Source organism: Erythranthe guttata, chromosome 7 (genome assembly GCF_056151865.1).
Source record: "Erythranthe guttata isolate IM_541 chromosome 7, IM_541, whole genome shotgun sequence".
Lineage (NCBI taxonomy): Eukaryota > Viridiplantae > Streptophyta > Magnoliopsida > Lamiales > Phrymaceae > Erythranthe > Erythranthe guttata.
In genome coordinates this window covers 997,872-1,021,967 of record NC_142539.1, presented here as the reverse complement: position 1 = coordinate 1,021,967, position 24,096 = coordinate 997,872, and the positions used below count along the sequence as shown (strand labels likewise).

The 24,096-nt window shown below is 33.6% G+C and overlaps 6 protein-coding genes across 6 annotated transcripts; 5 read left to right on the top strand and 1 right to left on the bottom strand.

Annotated features, from left to right (window-relative positions):
- Nucleotides 1-10: 10 nt before the first annotated feature.
- LOC105949614 (monothiol glutaredoxin-S5) lies at nucleotides 11-637 on the top strand. The gene has a single exon (XM_012972924.2). It carries the CDS (start codon nucleotides 115-117, stop codon nucleotides 421-423), a length of 309 nt encoding a protein of 102 aa, XP_012828378.1. The 5' UTR covers nucleotides 11-114; the 3' UTR covers nucleotides 424-637.
- A 2,799-nt stretch (nucleotides 638-3,436) lies between these two features.
- LOC105978075 (monothiol glutaredoxin-S5-like) lies at nucleotides 3,437-4,090 on the top strand. Its single transcript, XM_013003488.2, has one exon. It carries the CDS (start codon nucleotides 3,578-3,580, stop codon nucleotides 3,884-3,886), a length of 309 nt encoding a protein of 102 aa, XP_012858942.1. The 5' UTR covers nucleotides 3,437-3,577; the 3' UTR covers nucleotides 3,887-4,090.
- A 3,755-nt stretch (nucleotides 4,091-7,845) lies between these two features.
- On the top strand, nucleotides 7,846-8,533 carry LOC105978055 (monothiol glutaredoxin-S5). The gene has a single exon (XM_013003469.2). It carries the CDS (start codon nucleotides 7,918-7,920, stop codon nucleotides 8,227-8,229), a length of 312 nt encoding a protein of 103 aa, XP_012858923.1. The 5' UTR covers nucleotides 7,846-7,917; the 3' UTR covers nucleotides 8,230-8,533.
- Nucleotides 8,534-11,407: 2,874 nt separating this feature from the next.
- Nucleotides 11,408-12,035, top strand: LOC105978064 (monothiol glutaredoxin-S5). The gene has a single exon (XM_013003478.2). It carries the CDS (start codon nucleotides 11,502-11,504, stop codon nucleotides 11,811-11,813), a length of 312 nt encoding a protein of 103 aa, XP_012858932.1. The 5' UTR covers nucleotides 11,408-11,501; the 3' UTR covers nucleotides 11,814-12,035.
- Nucleotides 12,036-13,247: 1,212 nt separating this feature from the next.
- LOC105978038 (Galactose oxidase/kelch repeat superfamily protein) lies at nucleotides 13,248-18,279 on the top strand. Its single transcript, XM_013003451.2, has 17 exons — nucleotides 13,248-13,548; nucleotides 13,632-13,687; nucleotides 14,089-14,167; nucleotides 14,244-14,396; nucleotides 14,515-14,592; nucleotides 14,704-14,808; nucleotides 15,062-15,128; nucleotides 15,233-15,294; nucleotides 15,377-15,516; nucleotides 15,595-15,721; nucleotides 15,818-15,932; nucleotides 16,039-16,127; nucleotides 16,334-16,417; nucleotides 16,503-16,847; nucleotides 17,152-17,637; nucleotides 17,737-17,796; nucleotides 17,967-18,279. The coding sequence occupies exons 2-17, from the start codon at nucleotides 13,650-13,652 to the stop codon at nucleotides 18,045-18,047; spliced, it is 2,109 nt and encodes a 702-aa protein (XP_012858905.2). The 5' UTR covers nucleotides 13,248-13,548; nucleotides 13,632-13,649; the 3' UTR covers nucleotides 18,048-18,279.
- APC7 (tetratricopeptide repeat (TPR)-containing protein) lies at nucleotides 18,226-22,365 on the bottom strand. Its single transcript, XM_013003460.2, has 18 exons — nucleotides 22,175-22,365; nucleotides 22,004-22,066; nucleotides 21,846-21,896; nucleotides 21,568-21,714; nucleotides 21,426-21,488; nucleotides 21,222-21,337; nucleotides 20,962-21,046; nucleotides 20,681-20,740; nucleotides 20,548-20,593; nucleotides 20,388-20,461; nucleotides 20,242-20,292; nucleotides 19,946-20,146; nucleotides 19,823-19,867; nucleotides 19,467-19,560; nucleotides 19,233-19,378; nucleotides 18,797-19,026; nucleotides 18,650-18,710; nucleotides 18,226-18,563 (listed from the first exon to the last, which is right to left on the bottom strand). Exons 1-18 carry the CDS (start codon nucleotides 22,241-22,243, stop codon nucleotides 18,474-18,476), a joined length of 1,692 nt encoding a protein of 563 aa, XP_012858914.2. The 5' UTR covers nucleotides 22,244-22,365; the 3' UTR covers nucleotides 18,226-18,473.
- Nucleotides 22,366-24,096: the final 1,731 nt, after the last annotated feature.

The window sequence follows — 24,096 nt, the reverse complement described above, 5'->3', positions numbered from 1 at the left end:
ACATCAGAAAACAACAAAAACCCTACTACTATACCAATCTTTTTCATACCTACATTCATCTTTTTTATTTTATTACAAGCAACGTAACTATTTAATTATATTAATTAAAAAGAAATGGAGAGAGTGAGCAAAATGGTGTCGGAGAAGCCGGTGGTGATATTCAGCATGACGACGTGCTGCATGAGCCACACGATCATATCCCTCTTCAGCGACTTCGGCGTCAATCCTATGGTCTACGAGCTCGACGAGATCTCGAGGGGCCGAGAAATCGAGCAAGCCCTATCTCGACTCGGCTGCAACCCCACCGTGCCGGCGGTGTTCATCGGCGGCGAGTTCGTCGGAGGGGCCAACGAGGTCATGAGCCTCCACCTCAAAAGGGCCCTCAAGCCCATGCTTAAAAGAGCCGGCGCACTTTGGGTATGATTAATCCGGCGCCGACACGAATTAATTAATAATTAATAATTAATAATAATAATTACAGTGCAGTAATTTTTGTTGCACGTGTTATTATATAAATAGGTTTAAAGTTTAATTAAGAGTGGGGATTAGTTGACTAGTCTCTGTTTGTTTTATGAGGCTTTTTGTATGCTCCAGTTTTGCCTAATAATCTACTGAATTAAATATATTTTATTTTTAATGATTTTTTTTTTGGTTAATTAATATGTATTTCCAGTTTTGAACTAATAAAAATTTGATTATTAAATAGATTCTCTTGGATTTGGGTTCGCCATAAATGTAATTAATAAATAATTAGCAGAAGAGTGTGTACGTTGTGCATGGAAATTAATTTAATGGGAAAAATAATTAATAAATAAAGCTGAAATAATAGAATACAATTTTGTGTGGGGATGGTTAATATAATATAATATAATACCACTAATATTGTAGTGACTGATTCCAACAGCAAAGGACAGCACCGCCCACACTTTTGTGTCAAAAAAAGGATATTATTTAAGAAAAAAAAAGAATATAATATATAATTCGGCACAATCTTCGATAAAATTTTGGCATTTCGGGCCAAGCCGAAGCCCGATAGAACCCAAATATAATAATTTAAGTTCGACCAGGGCCGGCTCTAGTGCATAGGCAACTTAGGCCTACGTCTAAGACCCCCAAACTGTATTTAATATTCATAGGGCTTCGTAAATTATGTGTATTATAAATTAGGGCCCTCAAATTTAAAATATATTTTTTTATATTTTCATAAAACTAAATAAAATTATTTATATGAAAGTCAAATTGTAGAAAAAATAACATAAGATCTAATAATTTTAATATTTACACTTCAAATAATAAGAAAATACCAAAAAAAATATTTTAATTTTAAATTAAAAAATTAATATAAGGGTCTGAAAAAAAATTATTTGCCTAGGGTCCCATATGGGCTTGAGCCGGCCCTGTCGACCTGTCACGAGCAGGCCCAACAACACCGTTATTTTATATATGTACGTCATTTATTTCCTATTTATACATATAATTTTTTTTTTTTGCGTGATGAAGGAACTCTCGCGCAGTCAACTGTATAGATGCATTGAGTAAACCTACACTGTCGTATAATTACTGACTCAACCATTGAATATTTTTTTCACTAGAGTTGGTGTGCAGTGACTCTTCGCATTCTCGATTAACTGCTCAACTCGTAAACGTCACCAAAACACTAACTCCCGAATCGTGGAATCGGGTCCTCCGTGTTTAATATATATATATATATATATATATATATATATATATATATATATATATATATATATATATATACTATGTTATGTATGTATCATGTATGTATAACCACATTATATATCAAGAACAATATTTAGATAATACACCGTCCATGTCATAAAGCAGATTTTTACATTATTTTCTCTCTCTCTCTCTCTCTCTCATGAACAAGTAACATGTTGATTTATGACAGATTCTATATATATGCTGAGAACCGCACTCGTTCATATATATTATATTATATTATTATTATTTTTTTCTTTCTCTCTGCGTTACGTACTGAAATTAATTGATCTATATATATATGAAGTTGACATTCACTCTCATCACAAGTGATTATTTCCGTATTGTCATGATCGATCACACTTTCTTTATGAATCGCATCTGCTTTTCCATGCGCGCACACACACACACCCGCACGTGTTACTGTGTGTGTTTACGTACGTACGTAGAAGTTTCCATGCACATCGTTTATGTGCTTGTCGATAAGTGCTGCTGGAACAATACGGTTCCTTCGATCCTACACCCGGTGAAAAACACCGGGTGGGTCTTCTGCTGCCACGTGTTCTTTTTTTTATTTTTCTAAAACCCCTAAAGGTAAACCCTAGCGGGGAATCTATTATAAAATTCAAAAAAGAGATACGTGGCAGCAGAAGACCCACCCGGTGTTTTTCACCGGGTGTAGGGTCGAACAAATCGAACAATACTATGATGTAGATTGAAGATAGATAGAACAAACCCTTTGTAATAACAAATAAAAAAAACTGCCCTTTGGGGTTTTTTAGGGCCATTTTTGTAATTATCAACTAGTACTTATCCCTCGACCTAAATCAAGAATCTTGATTTTTGTCTCTCCTTAGCTTGTACACAAAAAGTTATAGTTTTATATATACATGCCTACTCCATCAATTATTCATTACGTACAATGGGCAAATTTGAAAAATATAAGATGTAATATCCATGCATGATGATATATATATGCATCATATATCTTTCAATTTTTGATTTTTTTCTTTAAATTGGAATTCATTCGTGTACGAGAAAAGCCAAAAACCCCAACGAGGTCACATAAAAATGCACAAACACACAAGAGGCGAACACACGGTAAAGTATGTTGTGGTCGATCGATCGGAACCTTCTTGTTCACACTAGATGTTCTTTTCTTCAATAAAAGTTTTTTTTTTTAATTTGTTTTTATAAAGAGGTCCCAATTGGATAAATCCAACTTCTCCAACTCACAAAGATGCCTATGCAAAAAGATATATATCACATTTCACTACTTAAAGTTAATAATGGACCACCTTAGCTTGTTTTATTAATTATAATTTATAACCCTCTAAATATTATTTTTAATAAATATTTCAATTCCTTATAATTGAAAGAGTTTAGAAATTAATTAGGGAAAATGTTGATTTATCTTTTCTGCAGAGATGATAGATTATTTGACTAGAGAACAAACAAATAGAGTAATTATAGATTAAATTAATTAGTGGGAATATTTAATATATTATATCGGCCATTAATTAGATAATATTCTTATCCTTAAAAAGATATCATGCATGAAATATTTATCAAGCCGTACAAAGGATTTTATTTTTTGGTAGGCCACGTTTCAATCTCTCTCAAATTAATTATTAATTAAACATTCTTAATCCCTCCAAAAATCCTTACAAGTACAATACAACCCCCACCCTCTCCAAAATTTCTATATAAATACACCCAATATAATCCACTCTCCATTTTCTCCACACCAAAAAAACAACAAAAACCCTAGTTCTATATATCAATATTTTCACACACTACTACACACACACACACATCTTTTTTTAATACAAGCAACTATTTAATTTAAAAAGAAATGGAGAGAGTGAGCAAAATGGCGTCGGAGAAGCCGGTGGTGATATTCAGCATGACGACGTGCTGCATGAGCCACACGATCATATCACTCTTCAGCGACTTCGGCGTCAATCCAACGGTGTACGAGCTCGACGAGATCTCGAGGGGCCGAGAAATCGAGCAAGCCCTATCTCGGCTCGGCTGCAACCCTACTGTCCCGGCGGTGTTCATCGGTGGCGAGTTCGTCGGAGGTGCCAACGAGGTCATGAGCCTCCACCTCAAAAGGGCCCTCAAGCCCATGCTCAAAAGAGCCGGCGCACTCTGGTTATGATCGATGACGTACGTCATCATCGTACACTGTACGTCTGGCCGGCCGACTGGCGGAGATAATTAATTAATATATAGGTTTAATTAAGAGTGGGATTAGTTGGTTGGTAGAGATTATATATATAATAGGGGCCTTTTTGTATGCTCCAGTTTTGCCTAACAATTAATGGTTCTAATCTACTGAATAATAATGTTTTTATATTTTATATGAGTTTATTGCAATTACTACCCCTGTGAAAATCGCAACTGCGTGTTTCCCCCCTGTCATAAAAAAATTAGCAAATACCCCCCCTGTATTTATTTTTAGGTAGCATACTCGACCCATTCCCCTTTTTCCTGTTGACCGGTTGTGAAAAGACAGAAATGCCCTGAGGAGATTCCTGAAAAAAACTTGGAGACCAAATTGAATTACTGAAAAATTGTAGAAACTTAATCAAATAATAAGTTAGGGACTGAATTGTAATTTTCAGGAAATACATAATATTTCTAAAATTATGGGGCTGAAAACAATATTTTGGAGCCAAATTAAAATATAAAATTATTTAGGAACTGAAAAATAATTAGAAATTTAAGTTAATATTATAATTATTCGTTTAATAATATTAAGTATAAACATTAAAACATAAACAAAGAAAATTCTTATATAGATAAACATAAATCCAAAAATTTAAATACAATAATCCAAAAATTTGGATCGAATTGCAATTTTTAAAATTTCTTTAACAATCGTAAATAACACGATTTTTTATAGAAAAAAAAAAGAGAAAAAAAAACATCGTCTTCCCCAAATTTCTTAATCCCATTGAAATTGCCACCACTACCACCAAATTGCCACCACCGGCAATCACCTCGTTGTGCCGCCGCCTCCAACCAGAGAGAAGAACATGTCTTCCCCTAATTTCTTCTTATTCCCCATTGAAATCGCCGCCACCACCACCACCACCTCCGGCAGTCACCTCTTCACGCCGCCCCCACCACCGGCCCCACCTCTTTCCTTCCACAACATGTCTCCTCCACTCTTCTTGCCGCAGACACCGGTCCACCGCCAACTTCACCTCGCTGCCGCCTCCCATTCCACCTCCCACTTTCATCAGAATTTTCTCCTCTCTTCCGTCGCCTACGGCGGCGAGGAGCTGCAGAAATTGAGCGGCTGGTGAGCTTTGTCGAAACTCGGAAGTGAGTTTGTGGCGCCCCACAAACCCGATTATACCGTGAGAGAGTGGTGTATATGGCGCACAGAGTGCTGGCTATTTGGTGTCCCCTTCCGTGGACTGTGGTGGGAACTGTGGTGGTTTTGGTTAAGAATATTAAATATTAATTAATTTCTTTTTTAATTTATTACTTTATTAAAAAAAGGAAAAGAAGAAAAGAAAAAAGAAAAAGAAAAAAAGAAGTTGGGGGCAATTTTGTCATTTCCTGCAACATAAGGAAGAAAAATCGCAGAAACCGCGCGTGAGACACACGATTTGCGAAGAGGGGGGTTTTCGCCTTTGACTAATAAATATAGGGGGGCATTTGCTAATTTTTTTATGACAGGGAGGAAACACGCAGTTGCGATTTTCACAGGGGTAGTAAATGCAATAAACTCTATTTTATATATACTTGATATATATATATATGATATATATATCAGCTTTAATTACTTTCATGCTTCTTTTTTGTTTTTTTGGCTAATAATTAATACGATTTTCTAGTGTTTTGAACTCATAATTTGATTATTACGTATTTATTTAATTTATCGAATATTAGATCATCGTCTTCTTCTACTTAATTGAAATATAATGCTCTTCTTAATTAATCAGATTAAAAGCAATGCCCGTGAGATAATCTAAAATGTATTTTGTGAGGTTGTGTTATAATACGCGGATACTTGAAAGTACTGAAATAGATTCTCGACTTGTTATATATATACCAACCAAACGAGGCCTTAACATCGTATATACTTCTAAAATTTTCCCTCTTATCGAAATTACGGCCACACTCTGAGGTATAGGTAAAATTACGAAAAAATATGGAAACTAATTCTTTTTTTCAGAGCTGTTGTCCCCGAACTACCGATATGTTTTAAAGCCCACCCTCACAAAAGTACGTTCTTAGCCTCGCCACCGGCACCAATATTATTGGATTATTTTATTTGATGCTTAATTAATTGGTAAAATGTTAACAATTAGCAGAAGAATCTGTTGTGCATGCATGGACAATATTATATTGATTGTAATTATATATATTTTATCAACCTAATAAATGACACTTATTAAAACTTCAGAAAATGATAGAACGTTTTTTTTTTTAAATTATGGGCAATAAGTGACAATAACAAATAACAAATTACAGCTGATGACAGACTCTAATGCATATATAAATCAGATTTTTATGGGAAATTATGTTCCTAATACTCTCTCTCTCTCTCTCTCTCTCTCTCTCTCTCTCTCTCTCTCTCTCTCTCTCTCTCTCTCTCTCTCTCTCTCTCTCTCTCTCTCTCTCTCTCTCTCTCTCTCTCTCTCTCTCTCTCCTCTCTCTCTCTCTCTCTCTCCATTACGTACATACTCATGAAACTAAAGTTGACATTTTTCATCACACGTTTTTATGAATCGCATCTGCTTCCACGCGCACACAAACACACACACACACCCACATGTGTTACTGCGTGTTTTTTTCGTACGTAGAACGGTAGAAGTTTCCACATGATGTAAGATTGAAGAGATCAGAATTAACAACCCCAGCTGTAATAAAAACTGCCCTTTGGGTTATTTTGGGGCCATTTTGTAATTATCAACAACTACTTGCCCCTTTTCCATAATACTTATCCATCTACCTAAATCAAGAATCTTCATTTTTGTCTCTCCCTTGTGCCCAAAAAGTTATAATTTTAATTTTATATATACTCCATTTTTTATTATTATATTATTACAATTTGAAAAGAAAAAAAACTGAAACCATGCATGCATCTTAATTAGGATTACTAATTAATATATATATATATATATATATATATATATATATATATATATATATATATATATATATATATATACATATATATACACGCATGCATGCATGCATTAATCGTGTACGTACTTCAATAACCTAACTTATTTAACGGCAATCAATCTATCTTTGTAACATAGATAATTAATTAAAGATTCAAGATCATCCGATTTATTTCACCGAGTGTAGCATCTTCAAAACTGTTACGTTGTGCCTTTACAAAATCGAATCTTGTTTTTCACAAGATCGAAGAAATAAAAGGGAAGAGGTCCCAATTGGATAAATCCAAATTTAAATATTCTTCTCCAACTCACAAAATTAGATGCCTTTACATATAAAAGATATATATCACAATTCACAAAAGTTAATTGGACATACTTGTTTAATTTACAACCTCTCTAAATATTATTTCTAAGAAAAAAAAAATCAATTCCTTAATTAATTGAAAGAGTAAAGAGTAGTAATTGACAGTAGATTATTTCACTGCAGAACAACGAAAAGGGTATACGATTAAATTAAAAAATAAATAAATAAAAGTGTGTAATTTTAAATTTAAAAAATACAGCATATATCAAATCAAATTGGGAACAAGTAGGATAAATATAATATCTTATTAGATTGACTAATCATGAAAAAGAAAATCATAAATATTCTTTAAAGGCATCGCACATACATGATAAACTTTCGATCTTAATTGACTTAATTAAATTAGTGGGAATATTTAATTATAATATATATTTAATAATAATATTCTAATCCTAAAAAATATATCATGAAATCATCAAAAGCCGTACAAAGGGACACGTCTCAATATTCTCCGTATGCAGATATTCGTCATCGTTTTTTCCCATTTTTTTTTAATTTAATTTAATTTAATTTTATTGGTAACATATTCCAAAATTCCAATTGTACCCTCACATATACCCCATGATTTTCACCTATATATATACACCTTCCCCACTCGTCATTTTCATCACAACAAAACCAAATTCCACATCCACACTAACAATCTTTTTTCTTCAATTCCAAATTCAATTCCATCTCAAAATGGAGAGATTGAACAAATTAGTGACCAAAAAGCCCTTGGTCATCTTTAGCATGACCACATGTTGCATGAGCCACACAATCAAGTCCCTCTTCTACGATTTCGGTGTCAACCCAACAATTTACGAGCTCGACGAAATCGCAAACGGACGTGAAATCGAGCAAGCCCTATCGCGGCTCGGGTGTAACCCTACAATGATGCCTGCAGTGTTCATCGGCGGCGAATTTGTCGGTGGTGCAAACGAGATTATGAGCCTCCACCTCAAGAGGTCTTTAAAGCCCATGCTAAAAAATGCCGGTGCATTATGGGTTTAATAATATATATATACGTACGAGTGTATGTTTGTGGGCCCGATAGAATCGATAAATATTGCAGTTTTATTGCGTATATGATCGTTTAGATGTCGGATTATATAGTCACTAAGTTTTTCTAAGTATAGTGCTAATTATCACTATATATACACTATACATGCAGTTTTTGTTGCACGTGGTGTTATTATATAAATAGGTTTAAAGTTTTTTATGATGCCTTTTGTATGCTTAAGTTTTGCCTAATGATGCTACTAATCTACTGAATTAAATATATTATTAATGTTAGTAATATATCAGCTTTTTTTAATGCTTTTTTTGGGATTAATTATTAATATGAATTTCCAGTAAATCTGATTAATGTCGTATATTACTCGAAATTATATTATGTTACATCAAGATTAACAAGCAATATAATTGAAAATGAAATAGATTCTTGACAGCAACCAAGACATTGGCATAGCATATATATATGCACCAAAAAAACAAGCTGAAACAATAAAAATCTATGTATTTATTAAAAATTCAGAAAATTATTAGTGAAGTACTAAAAAGTTCACACAAAAATTTGACAAAAACATTAATAGAGAGAGAGAGAGAGAGAGAGAGAGAGAGAGAGAGAGAGAGAGAGAGAGAGAGAGAGAGAGAGAGAGAGAGAGAGAGAGAGAGAGAGAGAGAGAGAGAGAGAGAGAGAGAGAGAGAGAGAAGTTACACGTGATTATAGATTTCTAACTAATCCTAAGACCCAACTAATCTCTATTTACAGTAATATTTTACAAAGTCGCGTTTACATTTTAAATACATAGAAAACGCGTTTCTAATAACGCTAAATACATAGTATCTAATTAATAAAAGGGTAATTGGCCTTTTGCACCCTGCAATTATGTTCATTTTGCACTTTGCCTTCTTAAATTAAAAATATGACATATTGTACCCGCAAATTAAGATTTACTTGGCATAGTGCACCCCATAACCTAAATATAGTAGAATAAAAGGAATTTTGGGGAACTGAAAGGGTAAGTTTGTGAATAAATTCAGTACCAACCTTTTTTATTACATACAATATTCCTCGTTTGCGGATATAATTAACAATAATTGACCATTTTGCCCAGTGAATTATGGTAAAATAAATTCTTCGGACGCAAATTTTAGCAGAAAAAGTGTATTAGAGTGTAATGTGCCAAGCAAATCTTAATTTGACGGTGCTATCTACCATGTTTTTAACTTAAGGGTGCAAAGTGCCAAATGAGCATAATTGAAGGGTGCAAAATGCCAATATATATATATATATATATATATGAGACTTTATTACAATATGTATCGGATGAAATAATTGAACTAATTTTTCCTTTGGTGTATGTGTATATATATATTACCACTAGTTAAATGCATAGACAGATTCACCACCCAATTTGCAGCACCGCTCACACTATTTATGTTTATTAAATTAATTATTAAAAAATTATATATTTTAAAAAAAATCTAAATTAGTATATATATAATGCAAGATACAGCAGTCCACGTCAGATTTTCAAGTTGCATAAAGCCAATTTCTGAGAAATTCTCTCTCTCTCTCTCTCTTTCTCTCTCTACATTACGTACTCACGAAACTAAAATTGACATATTATTATTCACACGTTTAATTAATGAATCGCATCTGCTTCCATGCATGCATTGCACACACACACCCGCATGTGTTACTGTGTGTTTACGTACGTACGTACTCAGAAGTTTCCACGTACATCGTAGAGGTTCGAACACCCCCTGTAATGAACTAAACTGCCCTTTGGGGTTTTTTAGGGCCATTTTGTAATTACCAACAAGTACTACTACTTGGTTTCTTATTCTTTTCCCATAATACTTATCCCTAAGAATCTTCATTTTTGTATCTCATTATATACACAAAGAGTGTATGTATATATATATGTTTGATGATATATTAATAAAAGTTGCATTGGGAATTCATTCGTGTACGAGAAGCGCCAAAATAACGAATGAGGTCACGTAACATTATATGCGCAACAAGAGGCAAAACACGATAAAGTATATATGTTGCGGTCGATCGGAACGTAACCTTCTTGTTCACACTAGATGTTCTTTTCTTCAATAAATTCTTGAATTTTACTTTTTTTCCTTTTCTTTTCGATTTTTTTATTTTTAAAATCGAACTCGAAAGATGACATGATTAATTAATGGAACTATTTTTTATTATTATTATTATTTATTTCGTGAGATAATATGAAGATTATATTATATTAATTATTGCTCTAATTTGCTCCTTTGTTTTTGTTTTAATCAAGGAATTGGTTTTATTAATTATCCAATTAATAAATAAATTAAAATATAATCGAATATAGTAAGAAAAAAGGAATTGAGGTCCCAATAATTGGATAAATCCAATTTGAATTCTTCTCCAACTCACAAAGATGCCTCCCCAAAAAGATATATATCACATTTCACTACTTAAAGTTAATAATGGACCACTTGTTTTATTTTAATTTGATCTCTAAATTTTATTTGTAATAAATATTCAATTCCATATAAATTAATTGAAAGAGCATAGAGATTTATAAATTGGGAAAATGTTATCTAACCTAGCTCAAACAAATAAATAGAGTAGGATTAAGTAAATTAATTTAATAATGTTAAAAGTGTGCAACATGTTTTTCAATATTAAAATCGGCATAAAATCAAATTAAGAACAAAATAGATTGATGTAATATCTTATTAGATTGACTAATCATAAATTAGTGGGAATATTTAATATATATCGGCAATATATATATAAGATAATATTCCAATCCTTAAAAAGTTATCATGAAATCATCAAGCCGTACGAAGGCCACGTATCAATATTCTCCGTATGCAGATATTCGTCATCGTTTTGCTTTTTATTTATTTATTTATTTATTTATTTATTTATTGGTAGGCCACATCAATCTTTCTCAAACTAATTAATTATTAAAAAGAAAATAAAAATAAATAAATAAAGAATACTACAAAACAATATATCAAATGTCTAATGTTAACATTCTTAATCCCTCCAACTCATTGTAACGTTGTCCACTTTTATCTTTAAGGACAAAATAACACACACACACACACAAAGATATTCCAAAATTCCAATAGTACCCTCATGATTTGTACCTATAAATATACCTTCCCCACTTCTCATTTTCATCACAACAAAACCAAACTCCAATTCACTACCAATCACCAAAGCTTTCATATTTCAAGTTCTTTTTCTCTTCAATTCCAAATTCAATTCCAATTATCAAATGGAGAGATTGAACAAATTGGTGTCCAAAAAGCCCTTGGTCATCTTTAGCATGACCACATGTTGCATGAGCCACACAATCAAGTCCCTATTCTACGATTTCGGTGTCAACCCTACAATCTACGAACTCGACGAAATTGCAAACGGACGTGAAATCGAGCAAGCCCTATCTCGCCTCGGCTGTAACCCTACAATGATGCCTGCAGTGTTCATCGGTGGCGAATTTGTCGGTGGAGCAAACGAGATTATGAGCCTCCACCTCAAGAGGTCCTTGAAGCCCATGCTCAAAAATGCCGGTGCATTATGGGTTTAATAATACATATACGAGCGTGTGTCCGACAAAATCGATAAATATCGCAGTTTTATTGCGTATATGATCGTTTAAATGTCGGATTATAAAGTCACTAGAGTTATATAAATATAGGGAGAGAGATAGTGAGCCTATGTGCTCCAAGTTTTCCTAACTATACTACTAATTATCACTAAATAATGTGTACTTCAACCTTTTTTTATTGAAGTGAAGTTGCACTTCTATGTTTTTGAGTTATATATAAAGTTAAGAGTTTAAATAACTTGTGTTCTTTGTCTATATTCTTTTATGCATGCATTATGTGAAATCTTGGATGCATATCAATCACAACATACACGGGTTTGCGAGCTATCGCACGAAAGTGAATATTTACCCAATGCATCTATATTGTTGGATACTGGTTCGTTACAAGAAATTAGTAACTAATGTTACCATAAATACCCTTGAGCAACTCCATTATCAAGATTCATTACTCTTGTTCCCAACAAAAACCTAAAATGGGCTATTAATTATTAATTGGGCTTTCTACCCCAATTAATAGAACAAGGCCCAAATTTTGGATATGAATAACTTTTGACTATAGTTGACGTTGACACGTGTGAGATATAAATGGGCCAAAATCACAATTACCGAGAAGTTAAATGGGCCCCCCCTATACGGCCCATCTTTTTCCCTCGCAATTAATGCTTGTCAGTGCCTCGACTCTCTCCCATTGGTCTTCGCTATCAGCCAACGGTCATCCATCCCTCTCCGGTTTCTCTCCCCTCCAATTCTTTTAAATTCTTTGTAAATAAAATTAGACAAAAGTTAAGATTTAAAAAATTACTCCAAGTTTTACAACTTATAATTTAATATTAAATTGTCTAATTTTTAAAATCATTTTTATTTCATATTATTTGTCACTTTAGATTTTTAATATTGTATTAAATGAATGTTTTCGTGTTTCAACCTTATTAATTTAAATATATGTATTAACTCTCTATTATAAATTGTTAAATGATAAATGTTATTTTAATCTTTTCTATGTGTATAATTGTTTTTTTTTTTTTTGATTTTGAATATTTTTCAATCTTCGAAATAATTAACAAAACTGCAAAATAGTTTCTGAATATTATATGCATAATAAACATAATTAAATATTTTTTTATATTACAGGTGAATAAAAAAAAAATCAAATACCAATGTTCTTTATATGAAAATTTCCAATTTTCAAAAAAAAAATTGAATCACATTTTAATTTTTATTTTTTTTATGAAATTGGAATTAATTTTTCCCCTAATTACATATTATATTGAGACTTCAATAAAATTATAAAAGAAGAGCATGAGCCATGAATGCATAAAACTGTACACAAGGGAACCGCACGTGATCAAGTCCCCATCGTCTCTCTCCACAGTACCCCGCGCATTTTAGCAATTACACCCTACGTGAAAACTCATGTGAAACACGTCACGCAAACAGACAGCAGGCTAACGTGCGCCTACACTCTCGTTTTCTCTCTTTCATTCATAAGTAATTTACTGCAAATCTCAGAATACCTCTACGGCATTATCGATACATACAGTTCTGTATATATATAATAATAATTAATAAATAAATAATATCATAATACGACGACGTACGTGGACATTGTGAACTGTGGTAACAGCAAATAGGATAGAGAAGAAGCCCCAAATTTCGAGCTGTTCGTACATTTTTCACTGTGTTCAGAAGCCCTAATTATTTCTCGATTTCTGAGGTACGCGTTGTATTGTATAGATACATTTTTTTGTGCGTATACATTTCCTGATCATCACTGTTTTTTTTTTTTTGCCTGTGAAGCTTTCGGATTTCGAAAACATGTTTGGTTTTTCGAGGAGAAAGATGAAGATTGGGAGGTAATTTGTTTACATTTTGTCTGTGCAGTGTGTGTGTGTGTGTTTTTAGTTCATATTTTTGGATTTAGTTTTTTTTTTTAAATAATGTAGCTGATGAACTAGTAGATCTCTTCTAATGTTGTCTCAAATCTCCTGGTTATCTGTTGATTTCTCCCAATTTTTATTTATTTATTTTTTAATTTTGGTGGATATGAGCATTGAAAATGAAAATTGAATAGAGTGGAGACAACAAGATAATCGGTTCAATAATCGAACCACCTGTAAATATAATGGAGGGCATGCTTTCTAATGGCAAGTTATTGGAGAAATCGTACTACTGTAGAAAAATATTTTCGTTAATCGTTATCGTTTGCCTAGTTTCTTAAATTACATGTTAATCACAATCTGTTGTGTTTCCGCAGAGTGAAAGTTCAACTCTCGGACTCTTCTCAGGGAACTAGAAGTCCAATACGGCACGCTAAACGGTTTAGCAGTTCCAATGTAAGAGAAATGTAATTTAATTTCATGAGATGTCCAAACGAAAAACACTGCTCGTTAATGTGTTCTATCTTGACAGGGTGAAGGTGTGGCGTTAGCAAGTAGTGAATCGGATGAACTTAATTGCCATTCTTCGTCTAATACGCCGGAGCTTAACAACTGCTCTTCGGGCAGCTCTGAAAATTGGATGGTGCCTTCTATCAGTGGAGAGAAGCCTACACCTCGCTTCAATGTAAAAATATTTTTTTGATCCCTACCTTTTTTAATGTAAATATCGAAATTGGTAAGATGTAAAAAAATGTATTTCTCTTTGGATAAAACATTGAAAAGTTTGAATGTACGATGAATAGCATGCAGCGGCAGTAGTCGGGAATAAGATGGTGGTGGTTGGTGGTGAATCTGCTAGTGGGTTGTTGGAAGATGTCCAGGTATTGTCTCAGTGTGTGTGTGTGTGTTTTGTTTGCCCTTTATTTATTATTAATTTTTTTTGTCCTAATTAATATTTTACTTTAAGAAGAAATTCTTTTGCATTTTTTCAGGTGCTGAGTTTTGATAGATATTCATGGACTAAGTCTTCATCGAAGCTTTACCTTTCACCGACAAGTCTTCCTCTAAAAATTCCAGCATGCAAAGGTCACACTTTGGTATATAATCAACTTCTCTAACAGCATTACCATGCCATGTATCTTTGTTGTATAATTCGAAGTCATAGCTTATTCTTACTTTTTTTACCTAAAAATATTCGCAAACTTTTAGTACAAGCAATTGTGTTTCTCTTTGTTGGTTTAAGTTGAACAAGTATGCACAGATTTCTGGGATTACAAGCTTTCTAAATTCTCTTGATCATTTCAAATTCTTTCTTGTTAGTCCCTCTTGATTAATGTTGTGATTTTCTAGGTCCCTTGGGGGAAGAAAGTACTTCTTATTGGAGGGAAAACCGAGCCTGCAAGTGACAGAGTGTCAGGTTTTCCCTTTTTTTTTTTTCTTTTTTTTCTTTCCCTTCTCTGCAATTGGGACAACTTCTCTTCTGATCTCTCATTTAATACATTTTATCCTCTTCACATGCAGTTTGGGCATTTGATATGGAAGCAGAATGTTGGTCACTTATCGAAGCAAAGGGAGACATCCCGGTAACTTCCCTTCATAATGAAAAGGTATTGATCGAAAAAAAAATGGTACTAAGTTACTAACTGAAGCTAATACAATTCACAGGTTGCGCGTAGTGGTCATACTGTTGTTAGGGCAAATTCTGTCCTAATCTTATTCGGAGGCGAAGACAGTAAACGGAGGAAACTCAATGATCTGCATATGTTTGATCTGAAATCTCTAACATGGCTTCCTCTTCATTGCACGTAAGCCGCTGTATAAATCATGCGCAAATATTTTTTGATGCAGATTTATATATATAGAGAGTTTTTTCTCATGTGCAGAGGACCAAGACCATCGCCAAGATCAAACCATATTGCGGCTCTTTATAATGACAAAATGCTTTTCGTTTTTGGTGGGGCGTCGAAATCTAGGACCCTGAACGACTTGTACTCACTCGACTTTGAGGCAGTACGTAAAACACTCCACACTTGTGTACTCTAACTCTAAGTATATGGAATTCTTGGATTATATAATAAAACTCGTGCATATATGTTTTTTTTTCAGATGGTATGGTCAAGAATTAAAATACGAGGTTTTCATCCTTCGCCTAGATCTGGTTGTTGTGGAGCGCTCTGTGGAACAAAATGGTATATTACAGGCGGTGGTAGTAAGAGAAAACGTAAGTCCTTTGGCTAACAACTCAATGTCTTTTTTTTTTTTTATAAAGAAAATAACTCTATTTTTTTAGCAAGAGTCGAAAATTTTGAAGTCCATTTTTTTTACAGGACCTGCGGAGACCTTGATATTTGATGTAATAAAGTTTGAATGGTCAATTGCCGTTGCATCACATCCATCTTCCATAACTACCAACAAGGTTTTTTACATAACTTGTTCTATTACTTTCTCATAAATGCTTAGTTATTCTTAATCTGACAGTGTATATGTTTGTAATAATTTGTGGATGTTCATTCACATCACTTGTTTAGCACTCTTTCACAGCATGTGAAGGGCATTCCATTGTTAATTCTTCAATTATCCTGAAGATATTTAACGGGGAATCATACTTCGATTGGATTGCAGGGCTTCAGTCTAGTTCTTGTGCAGCATAAAGAAAGGGATATTCTTGTTGCATTTGGTGGTATAAAAAAAGATCCATCAAACCAGGTGCTCAAGTGTATTTTATATCAGTTCTTGAAATTATCTGTTTATAAGTTTTTCGACTATAATAATGTTTTTTTTTTCCGACTAGGTCGAGGTACTTATCATGGAAAAAGTCGAATCATCAATAATTCGAAGATCCACTTTGAGTAAAGTTGCTGGAACATTGCTGTCTGAAAATGGACCTTCTTCCATAGGCTTGTCTCAACCAGGCAATGCTGCTTCTCTTAGCGGCCATTTTGATTCCATCTCGAGACTTAATTTAGCTTCTGCAATCGAACATCATGGATCGGGTAGAAAATCATTGTCTGAATCTTTACTTGTTGACCCGAACCCTGGTCCTGGTAATGTGTCACTCAGGAAACAGTTCTATAATGAAGAGGAGAATGCTGATGCAACCACAACAAAGATCTCGGTGGACAAAAATTCGTTCCAGGTTAAATTTATTTGTATCCTTCTGTACTTGGTTAAATTTTGAGTTAATCGGGATCTCATATATATTACCAATTTCGATCCGAAGCATTTCTGAAAAATCAACATCGAAATTTCGGATTTCGGAATGAAACATATTCTTCCAAAATCGGAAAATTTCGGATCAGACCGGCGAAAATCGGAAATTCCATTCTCATTTCCGCCCTTAATTCCTATCTATGCCATTCAATGATTTTTGTCAAACTTGAACTTCGTAAGAAATGTCACAACAAGAAACTCAAGTCATGTACATGATATATCGTTTTCAGACAATGGAGCCAAACACGAAGTTGTCAGATTCTGGTGGTGTTGGGGTGAGCTACAACGGAGACAGAAGCACAGAAGAAAGATCGTATGCATCCGAATCAGATAAGCAAGAAACCGAAGATCTTATATTGCAAGAAAACGACGGCAAATCAAGAATGACAGCTCCGCCAGGTGTCTACCAGGTAAGCGAAGCCAAGTTAGCTAGCCTTATGAGGAAGAACGGAATCCTGGAAGGACAGCTGGCGGCTGCACTAGCGGCTCGAGAGGCGGCAGAGAAGAATCTGTCAGCTGCTATAAGAAGTCGGCTGGAAATGGAGAAGAAATTGGGAGAGGCAATGAAGGAAATGGAGATGCTCAGAGAAAAGGTAGCAAGTGTTGAGCTGGCACAGGAAGAGGCTAATAGCCTATCAAACATTGTCCACTCGGACAACGTAAGACTCGAGCATGACGTGGCCTTCCTTAAAGCCGTTTTGGATGATACCCAAAAGGTCTCGTCTTTTTGCCCCTCTATTACTGGTCGTATGTATATAATTTTTAAAATACAATTTCCCTTTTAAATTCGTTTCAATTGGATTTGTCTATTTCAGGAACTTCATTCGACTAGAGGAGTTCTTGCTGGAGAGCATGGAAGAGCGTTCCAGTTACAGGTATTAAAAACATTTTACCGAATTAACAATATTTCGTACTATACTTTCAAAAGGTAGGAATACGATAGATAGGTCGATAGTATAAAGATGTGTAATAATGGTTTCGAGTTGCTCGTTTTTCTTCGTTTTCTTAAGCAATAAATGTAAGTTTATCCTTTAATATATTGCAGGTAGAAGTTTTCCATCTGAAACAGAGATTACAGTCATTGGAGCCTCGAGCACCGACACCTAGGAAACCTTACCATGTTTAGTATATGCAAAAAAAAATCCAATTTACCACATTAAGCATGTGTATGTATTCCACGAAGCATGTACGTACGTACCCCCCTCTCGTTTTGTGCCTGTAATATATAAGCTTAACTATCATTACACAGCCTTTACATAGAATTGCTAATATTATGTAATAAGGTTCGTTTCGGTTCGGATATGTACAAAAGTAATCAGCACTTTTATCACATGTTTCTTAAAGTCATCGTTCTAAAATGTGGTCTCTTAGATGGTGATTTGCACACAATTACACACACGTGTGAATGTGTTTATAATACCACCAATTTTGATCGAGATATCAACGATAAAGAAGCAGAAATACCGCAAACAGCAGTTACATTCTTTGACAATAATATTAAATATTTAAATTTTTTTTTTTTACGACAATTTAATTTAATCGAACGCTTCCATCACAATAGCTCGGCCTCTTCCTGATCCCCATCGGCATCATCAACCTCATTATCTTCGTCGTCGTCATCTGGAGCATCAGGATCAACTCCCTAAAAATAAAAAATAAAAAATAAAATCCACTTGCTGCACAAGTACACACACACAAAAAAAAAAAAGCAAATTAAATAATGCAAACCTTCATTTGTTTCTCCAAGCGATCTAGCCCTATTTTCGCAGCTTCGTTTTCGATATTTATTCTGAATAAAGAAAAGGCAAAATAATTAATTATTTTTCAAAATTATTTCGCAAGGAAATGGGAAAAGGGAAGAAAGACTTTTTTAACCTCAGAGCAGCTTGATAATGTGAAAGGGCATCGTGCAACATGTTAGTCGAAGCAAAGACTTGAGCAAGCTTAACATGCAAAGAATCATCGGCCCAATCTTTTAAATATCTTTCCAGTAAAATAACCGCATCCCCGTTTCGACCTTCCATCACATGGAGCTCAGCCAATGCCAATGCAGCTCCAAGAAAACCGGGTTCCAATCTCAACGCCGATTCGTAAAACTTTTTTGCCTACAAAAAAATATATAAATAAATAAATAAATAAAAACAAGAAAATAAGAATATTTGAGTTCTTGATAATTCAACGAAAAAATTAGTATTTGCAGGTAATTTATGCGATTTTAGTGAATTTAATTGATTAAAAACTAGCATTAAAAGCTATTTTATAAAGTAAAAGTTTGAAACAAAATTCTAAATAATACTAAATTATTCGAGACCTTTTCTCTGCCGCTGGTGTTACTAGCATGTACATCTCCGACTAGTTTTAGAGCCTTTGCAGATTGAGGCATTGCCTTCATTGCCTCTCTGGCTGCATATAAAGCTTCTTTGATCTTTGAAAGATCCAAATACGAACGAACTAAACCTGAAATACTTATCGTAAGTGTCATTTAATAATTGCTTTCCTTAAAACTAACTCAAAAAAAAAAAGACATGCAAATGTCTGAACGTACCTTGATAGGAACGAAGATCGGGCCTTAATTCTTGAGCCCCCCTGTAGGCAACCACTGCTGCTTCTGGCCGATTCATTGACAAGAACAGATTACCCTAGATATAATAATAATAATTGAGACATTAGGTAAAAAGTACGGGTGGAAATTTTTTTCTAAAGTGAAAAACTAATTCCAATTTCATTCGAAAAAAAATCGGGAAGTCCGAATTTCAGAAATTGGAATGGAAAAATTGTTCCAAATCGGAAATTTTCGGATCGGAATCGGCGGATATCGGAAATTCCATTTTTTTGGCCACCTGTAATATAAAAATAAATAATAATATTGATATTTAGTGTTATTTGAATAAATTTTTGTACCTTCATTATATAGCCAGCTACATGTCTCTCATCAATGCGAATGCTCTGCGAATAGCAAATCAAATAATGACAATAAAGCAATTGTAGCAATCCGTTAAACTAAAAAAAAACGAGAAATCCAACCTTCTCGGCATAAGATAAAGCTCCTCTCTCGTCTTTCTTTTCCCACAGAACAGACAATGCCACAAAAACTTCGGGTTTTGTGGGATCAATATTCAATAGATCATGAACTAATTTATTTAACTTGGAATAATCGGACTTCAGCTTCAAGAGCATTGCATATTCATCCATGTAAGTAATTACATATGGATCAATTGACCGTACCTGTATCAATTGAATTTTCCCAAGTTTACTTCCAGCGTCAACAACAATTTAACGTATAAAAATAAAAAAAATAAAAATAGCTGTTAAGTACTTACATTTTCAAAATCAAGAATGGCTTCATCGTTTTTTCCTATGACAGCTTTAACCTTCAGAAAAAAGCAACTTACGATTATTTCATGATGAACTAAATACAAATGTCGGAACTTAATTAAAGAACAAGCATAGTGCAGTTATTACAAACCTTGGCCATTTCAAGTAATATGTGAACGTTGTTAGGAAAACGTTGTAGAAGTTCCGAGAATATTTCCAGCCCACCTGCAATAATCTGACATTTGTAATAATCTGTGGATGGAAAAATACGATGAAAAAAAAAAAAAAGAAATCTATTGTAATAATCTGACCTTTGTAATCATTCAAAGCAATGCAACATCGAGCTTCGACATAACGCTGCATCGCAATAAGAGATAACACGACTATTATAAAATATAAATTAGATTTAGCAATAATATAAATTTGTAGCTAAAAGCAACTTACGGGCAACCAGCGACTCGAGTCAAAATGGTCAAAGGGAGGTCTTCCGGTTCTCGTTGGAGTCTGTGATGACCAACAAATAAAAACAGAGAGAATTATATTATAAATTTTCGTGGTTTATAAAGAATTATGTTGAAACACCTGGCGTTACAGTTAATGGAGCAATTAATGGACTTTGAACCATCGCGAAATGCATTTATTGCGATGAATTTATAACGAAAACGACATTGCCTTCTTACACGAAGAGGAATCTGACAAAGAGACGAAAACACTATCAAACAAACCTGAGGAAACAACGAGACGATATCTTTTGCGGAAACACCCAATTCAGCCAGTGCTATAATAGCTTCCATTATGTAAGGGCAATTTCTGTCACGAGAATAAATAAAAACAGGCCGTAATTTGTCAAATATATCTTCAATAATGTCATCGAGGCAGAAATACGCTCTACAGATATATACACGAGCACAAGTTCAAAAGTCCGATGTAAAAGGTACTTATGCATATGGACATAAAACTATCATTAAATACCAAAGAATCGAACCTTAAACACTCCTTAAAACATCCAATTGCAGCTCGAGTATGCCTAGAATTTCGGTAAAGCTTAGCCATCGTAAGATTCATTTCTAGATTCCTCGACTTGCTTGGAATTCCCTCCATCTGTTCAACACGCACAACGATGCCATCACTATCAAGAATTACAATACATATATATAATATAATTATAATTTTACAAGTACAAACAAACCTCAGCGAGGGCAGCTCGGTTCTCACCGAGCGAGCTGTGACACGTAGCAATCTTGAATTTCACCTTTATTTTACGTTGCCAAAAAAGAATCGATAAATAGCCATTTACATTAAGCATTACGCAAAATATGAATTACGTTTACCTCATTTTCATTTATCACCGAAGCATTAATAGAATTTGGAGACGAAGATCGATTTAATGCCGACAGCGCACTCCTAGTTGCCGTGGGAGTCGCTGCAGTTTGTTTCGGTAGAATCTTGTGGTGCTGCAATGCTTGTTTATATATTTGCTGTCCGAATACACAAACAAACAATATAAAATAACCAAAATTATTCACCCATTAACCCTAGCAAAATTTTGGTTCAATCACCCATATAAAATGCATAATAGCAAAGCTCAAATGTAAATTCACAATCTTACAATTGCCCTTCGATATTCCTTCTCTCGAAAAAGTGAGTCGCCATATAGCACCTGTCACCAGCCATACATTACCAAATCAAACGCCGTCGCATTGCACCAAAAAAAATTAAAAATTAAAAAAATCAACAGAACGAAAACCAGTAGAAATCGAATAGTACCAAGCTTTCTGCTTTGATATGAGGGTTAGTCTCAAGGTTTATCGACGAAACAGCAAAACAACCCTGTTTAACACACCCAAAAAAAAAAACCAAAAAAAAAAACGAAGAGTTTAATCGGCGAATTGTTGGCTCAGATTATGGCGGAAACTGAACAATTAACGGAAAGGGTACCAGGATTTGAGCGGAAGAATGGAGGCCATGATCCAGAAGAACGGATAATTGATCTCTGGGAACATCCATCGAACATTTGGTGTGCGCTGCGTCTAAAGTGTTTCTCTCTCTGTGTGAAAGGTTTGAGTGAAGCGCTCGGCAATTTGAAATCGCTGCTCGGCGATAATTTTCACTTGCGTCGAAGGCCCCCAAACTTTTATGAAAATTCATTAATGCCCAAATCTTTTGAATGTTATGATTTCCAGGACTTGATTTCTAAAAAAAAAATCAAATTTTGAATAATTTGTGAAATTATTAATAAATAATTGGCTAATGCCTAAAATGCCCCTTTCACGAAATTTCCAGACTAATTATGCTTCTTTTTTTTATTTTTTTCTTTTTTACTCTAATTATAATATATATAAATAATAATAATACCAGAAATAATAGAAACAAACTTTTAAGTAGACAATAATTTAAGGCCTATTTTCTTTTTGTTGAAGTGTGATGGCAAGAAAATGAAAGATCTTTGTCTGAGCAACTTGTTTGCATGGGGACAAGAGACATATCTTTATAAATATATATATTAATTTTATTGTTTTTCATATATATTAATAAAGCCAAACAATGTGTGTGAAATTTTTCACCTAGGAAAAAAAAAGAAATTACTATTTGCCAGCTCAAGAAGATTCCTTTGTACATATGTCTGCAGCATGAGATGAAATTTCAGACAGTACCAGATTTCTGTACTGTTATTGCAACACAATTATATTATTCGGTAAACTACGGACTATCTCTAAGTTAATGTTAAATTACGAAAAAACCTTTCTTATTTGAATAATTACAATTACCCTCTTCAACTATGAATCTTCTTACACATTCATCTTTGCAGAGTAAAATTTAGTGGAATATTCTCCAGTTTGTATTCGTTTTACCCCATTCGAGCTCTACATTATTTTGAAACAAGATGATCTAAGATGTGTCTCTTAGCTTGTAAAATTCAGATTGTGACGCATCATAAACTGCATTTTTACACGAAACGAGTACAAACTAAAGAACATTCCACGGAATTGAGAAGATTATGTTGAATTTGATAAGGACGTGTAAGAAGATTCATAGTTGAGGAGGCTGATTGTAATTACTCAAACAAGATGGTTTTTCCGTAATTTGACCCTACATCAGAGGAGTGATCGTAATTTACCAAATATTATATATTAGGAACACTATAACAAAAATTTAAACACAATTAACATGTTTCACCTTCTTCCCTTTCTATATTACTTTATATTTTATAAATAATTAGTCAAAAAAAATTAAATGAAACCACAAGTTCTAGTGTGTGTGTGTGTGTGTGTTTCTTGAAGGTTGCATGGGAAGACCGAAGAACACAAAAAAAAGAAGGTTGTACTTACATGGTTTTTTCAGGACCACCTGATTCATCTCTTGTACAGTACATATGACAAGTTTACAAATCAGCACATGCAGAAGGAATATTAATCCTCACAAATACAAGAAATAAATAAATCAAATTATATAAACATATTATATTGCAGCACATAATTCTATTTTTTTTTTTTTTTTTTTGTGTGTGTGTCTGTAGATTCACTAATAAGTAATTAATAACCACCCTCATGCACAAATAAATTAAAATAAAAATAAGAACTGTACTTGGTGGTGGTGGTGGTGGGGGAGGAGACAGCACATAAAATACAAGAAATTAAAAGAAAAAATAAAAATTGATAATTGGAGCAGACAAATTAAATAATATACAAGTTTTCTCACTTGACTTATAATAATAAGTTAGGAAAATACAAGAAAGTAGTGATATATATATATATATATATATATATATATATATATATATATATATATATATATATATATATATATATATATATATTGTGTAATAAAAGCAAACAAAAAAAGAGAAGATGGAAAAACTG

Excerpts from the sequence above, each read along its gene's own strand:
- LOC105949614 (XM_012972924.2), top strand. The coding sequence starts at position 115 with ATGGAGAGAGTGAGCAAAATGGTGTCGGAGAAGCCGGTGGTGATATTC.
- LOC105978075 (XM_013003488.2), top strand. The coding sequence starts at position 3,578 with ATGGAGAGAGTGAGCAAAATGGCGTCGGAGAAGCCGGTGGTGATATTC.
- LOC105978055 (XM_013003469.2), top strand. The coding sequence starts at position 7,918 with ATGGAGAGATTGAACAAATTAGTGACCAAAAAGCCCTTGGTCATCTTT.
- LOC105978064 (XM_013003478.2), top strand. The coding sequence starts at position 11,502 with ATGGAGAGATTGAACAAATTGGTGTCCAAAAAGCCCTTGGTCATCTTT.
- LOC105978038 (XM_013003451.2), top strand. The coding sequence starts at position 13,650 with ATGTTTGGTTTTTCGAGGAGAAAGATGAAGATTGGGAG. Across the intron at positions 14,809-15,061 it reads CATGCAAAGGTCACACTTTG|GTCCCTTGGGGGAAGAAAGT; the intron begins GTATATAATCAA and ends GTGATTTTCTAG. Across the intron at positions 17,638-17,736 it reads TTTTGGATGATACCCAAAAG|GAACTTCATTCGACTAGAGG; the intron begins GTCTCGTCTTTT and ends TGTCTATTTCAG.
- APC7 (XM_013003460.2), bottom strand. The coding sequence starts at position 22,243 with ATGGATGTTCCCAGAGATCAATTATCCGTTCTTCTGGATCATGGCCTC. Across the intron at positions 21,489-21,567 it reads CGGTGATAAATGAAAATGAG|GTGAAATTCAAGATTGCTAC; the intron begins GTAAACGTAATT and ends CGTAAAATAAAG. Across the intron at positions 20,147-20,241 it reads CCATTCTTGATTTTGAAAAT|GTACGGTCAATTGATCCATA; the intron begins GTAAGTACTTAA and ends CAATTGATACAG.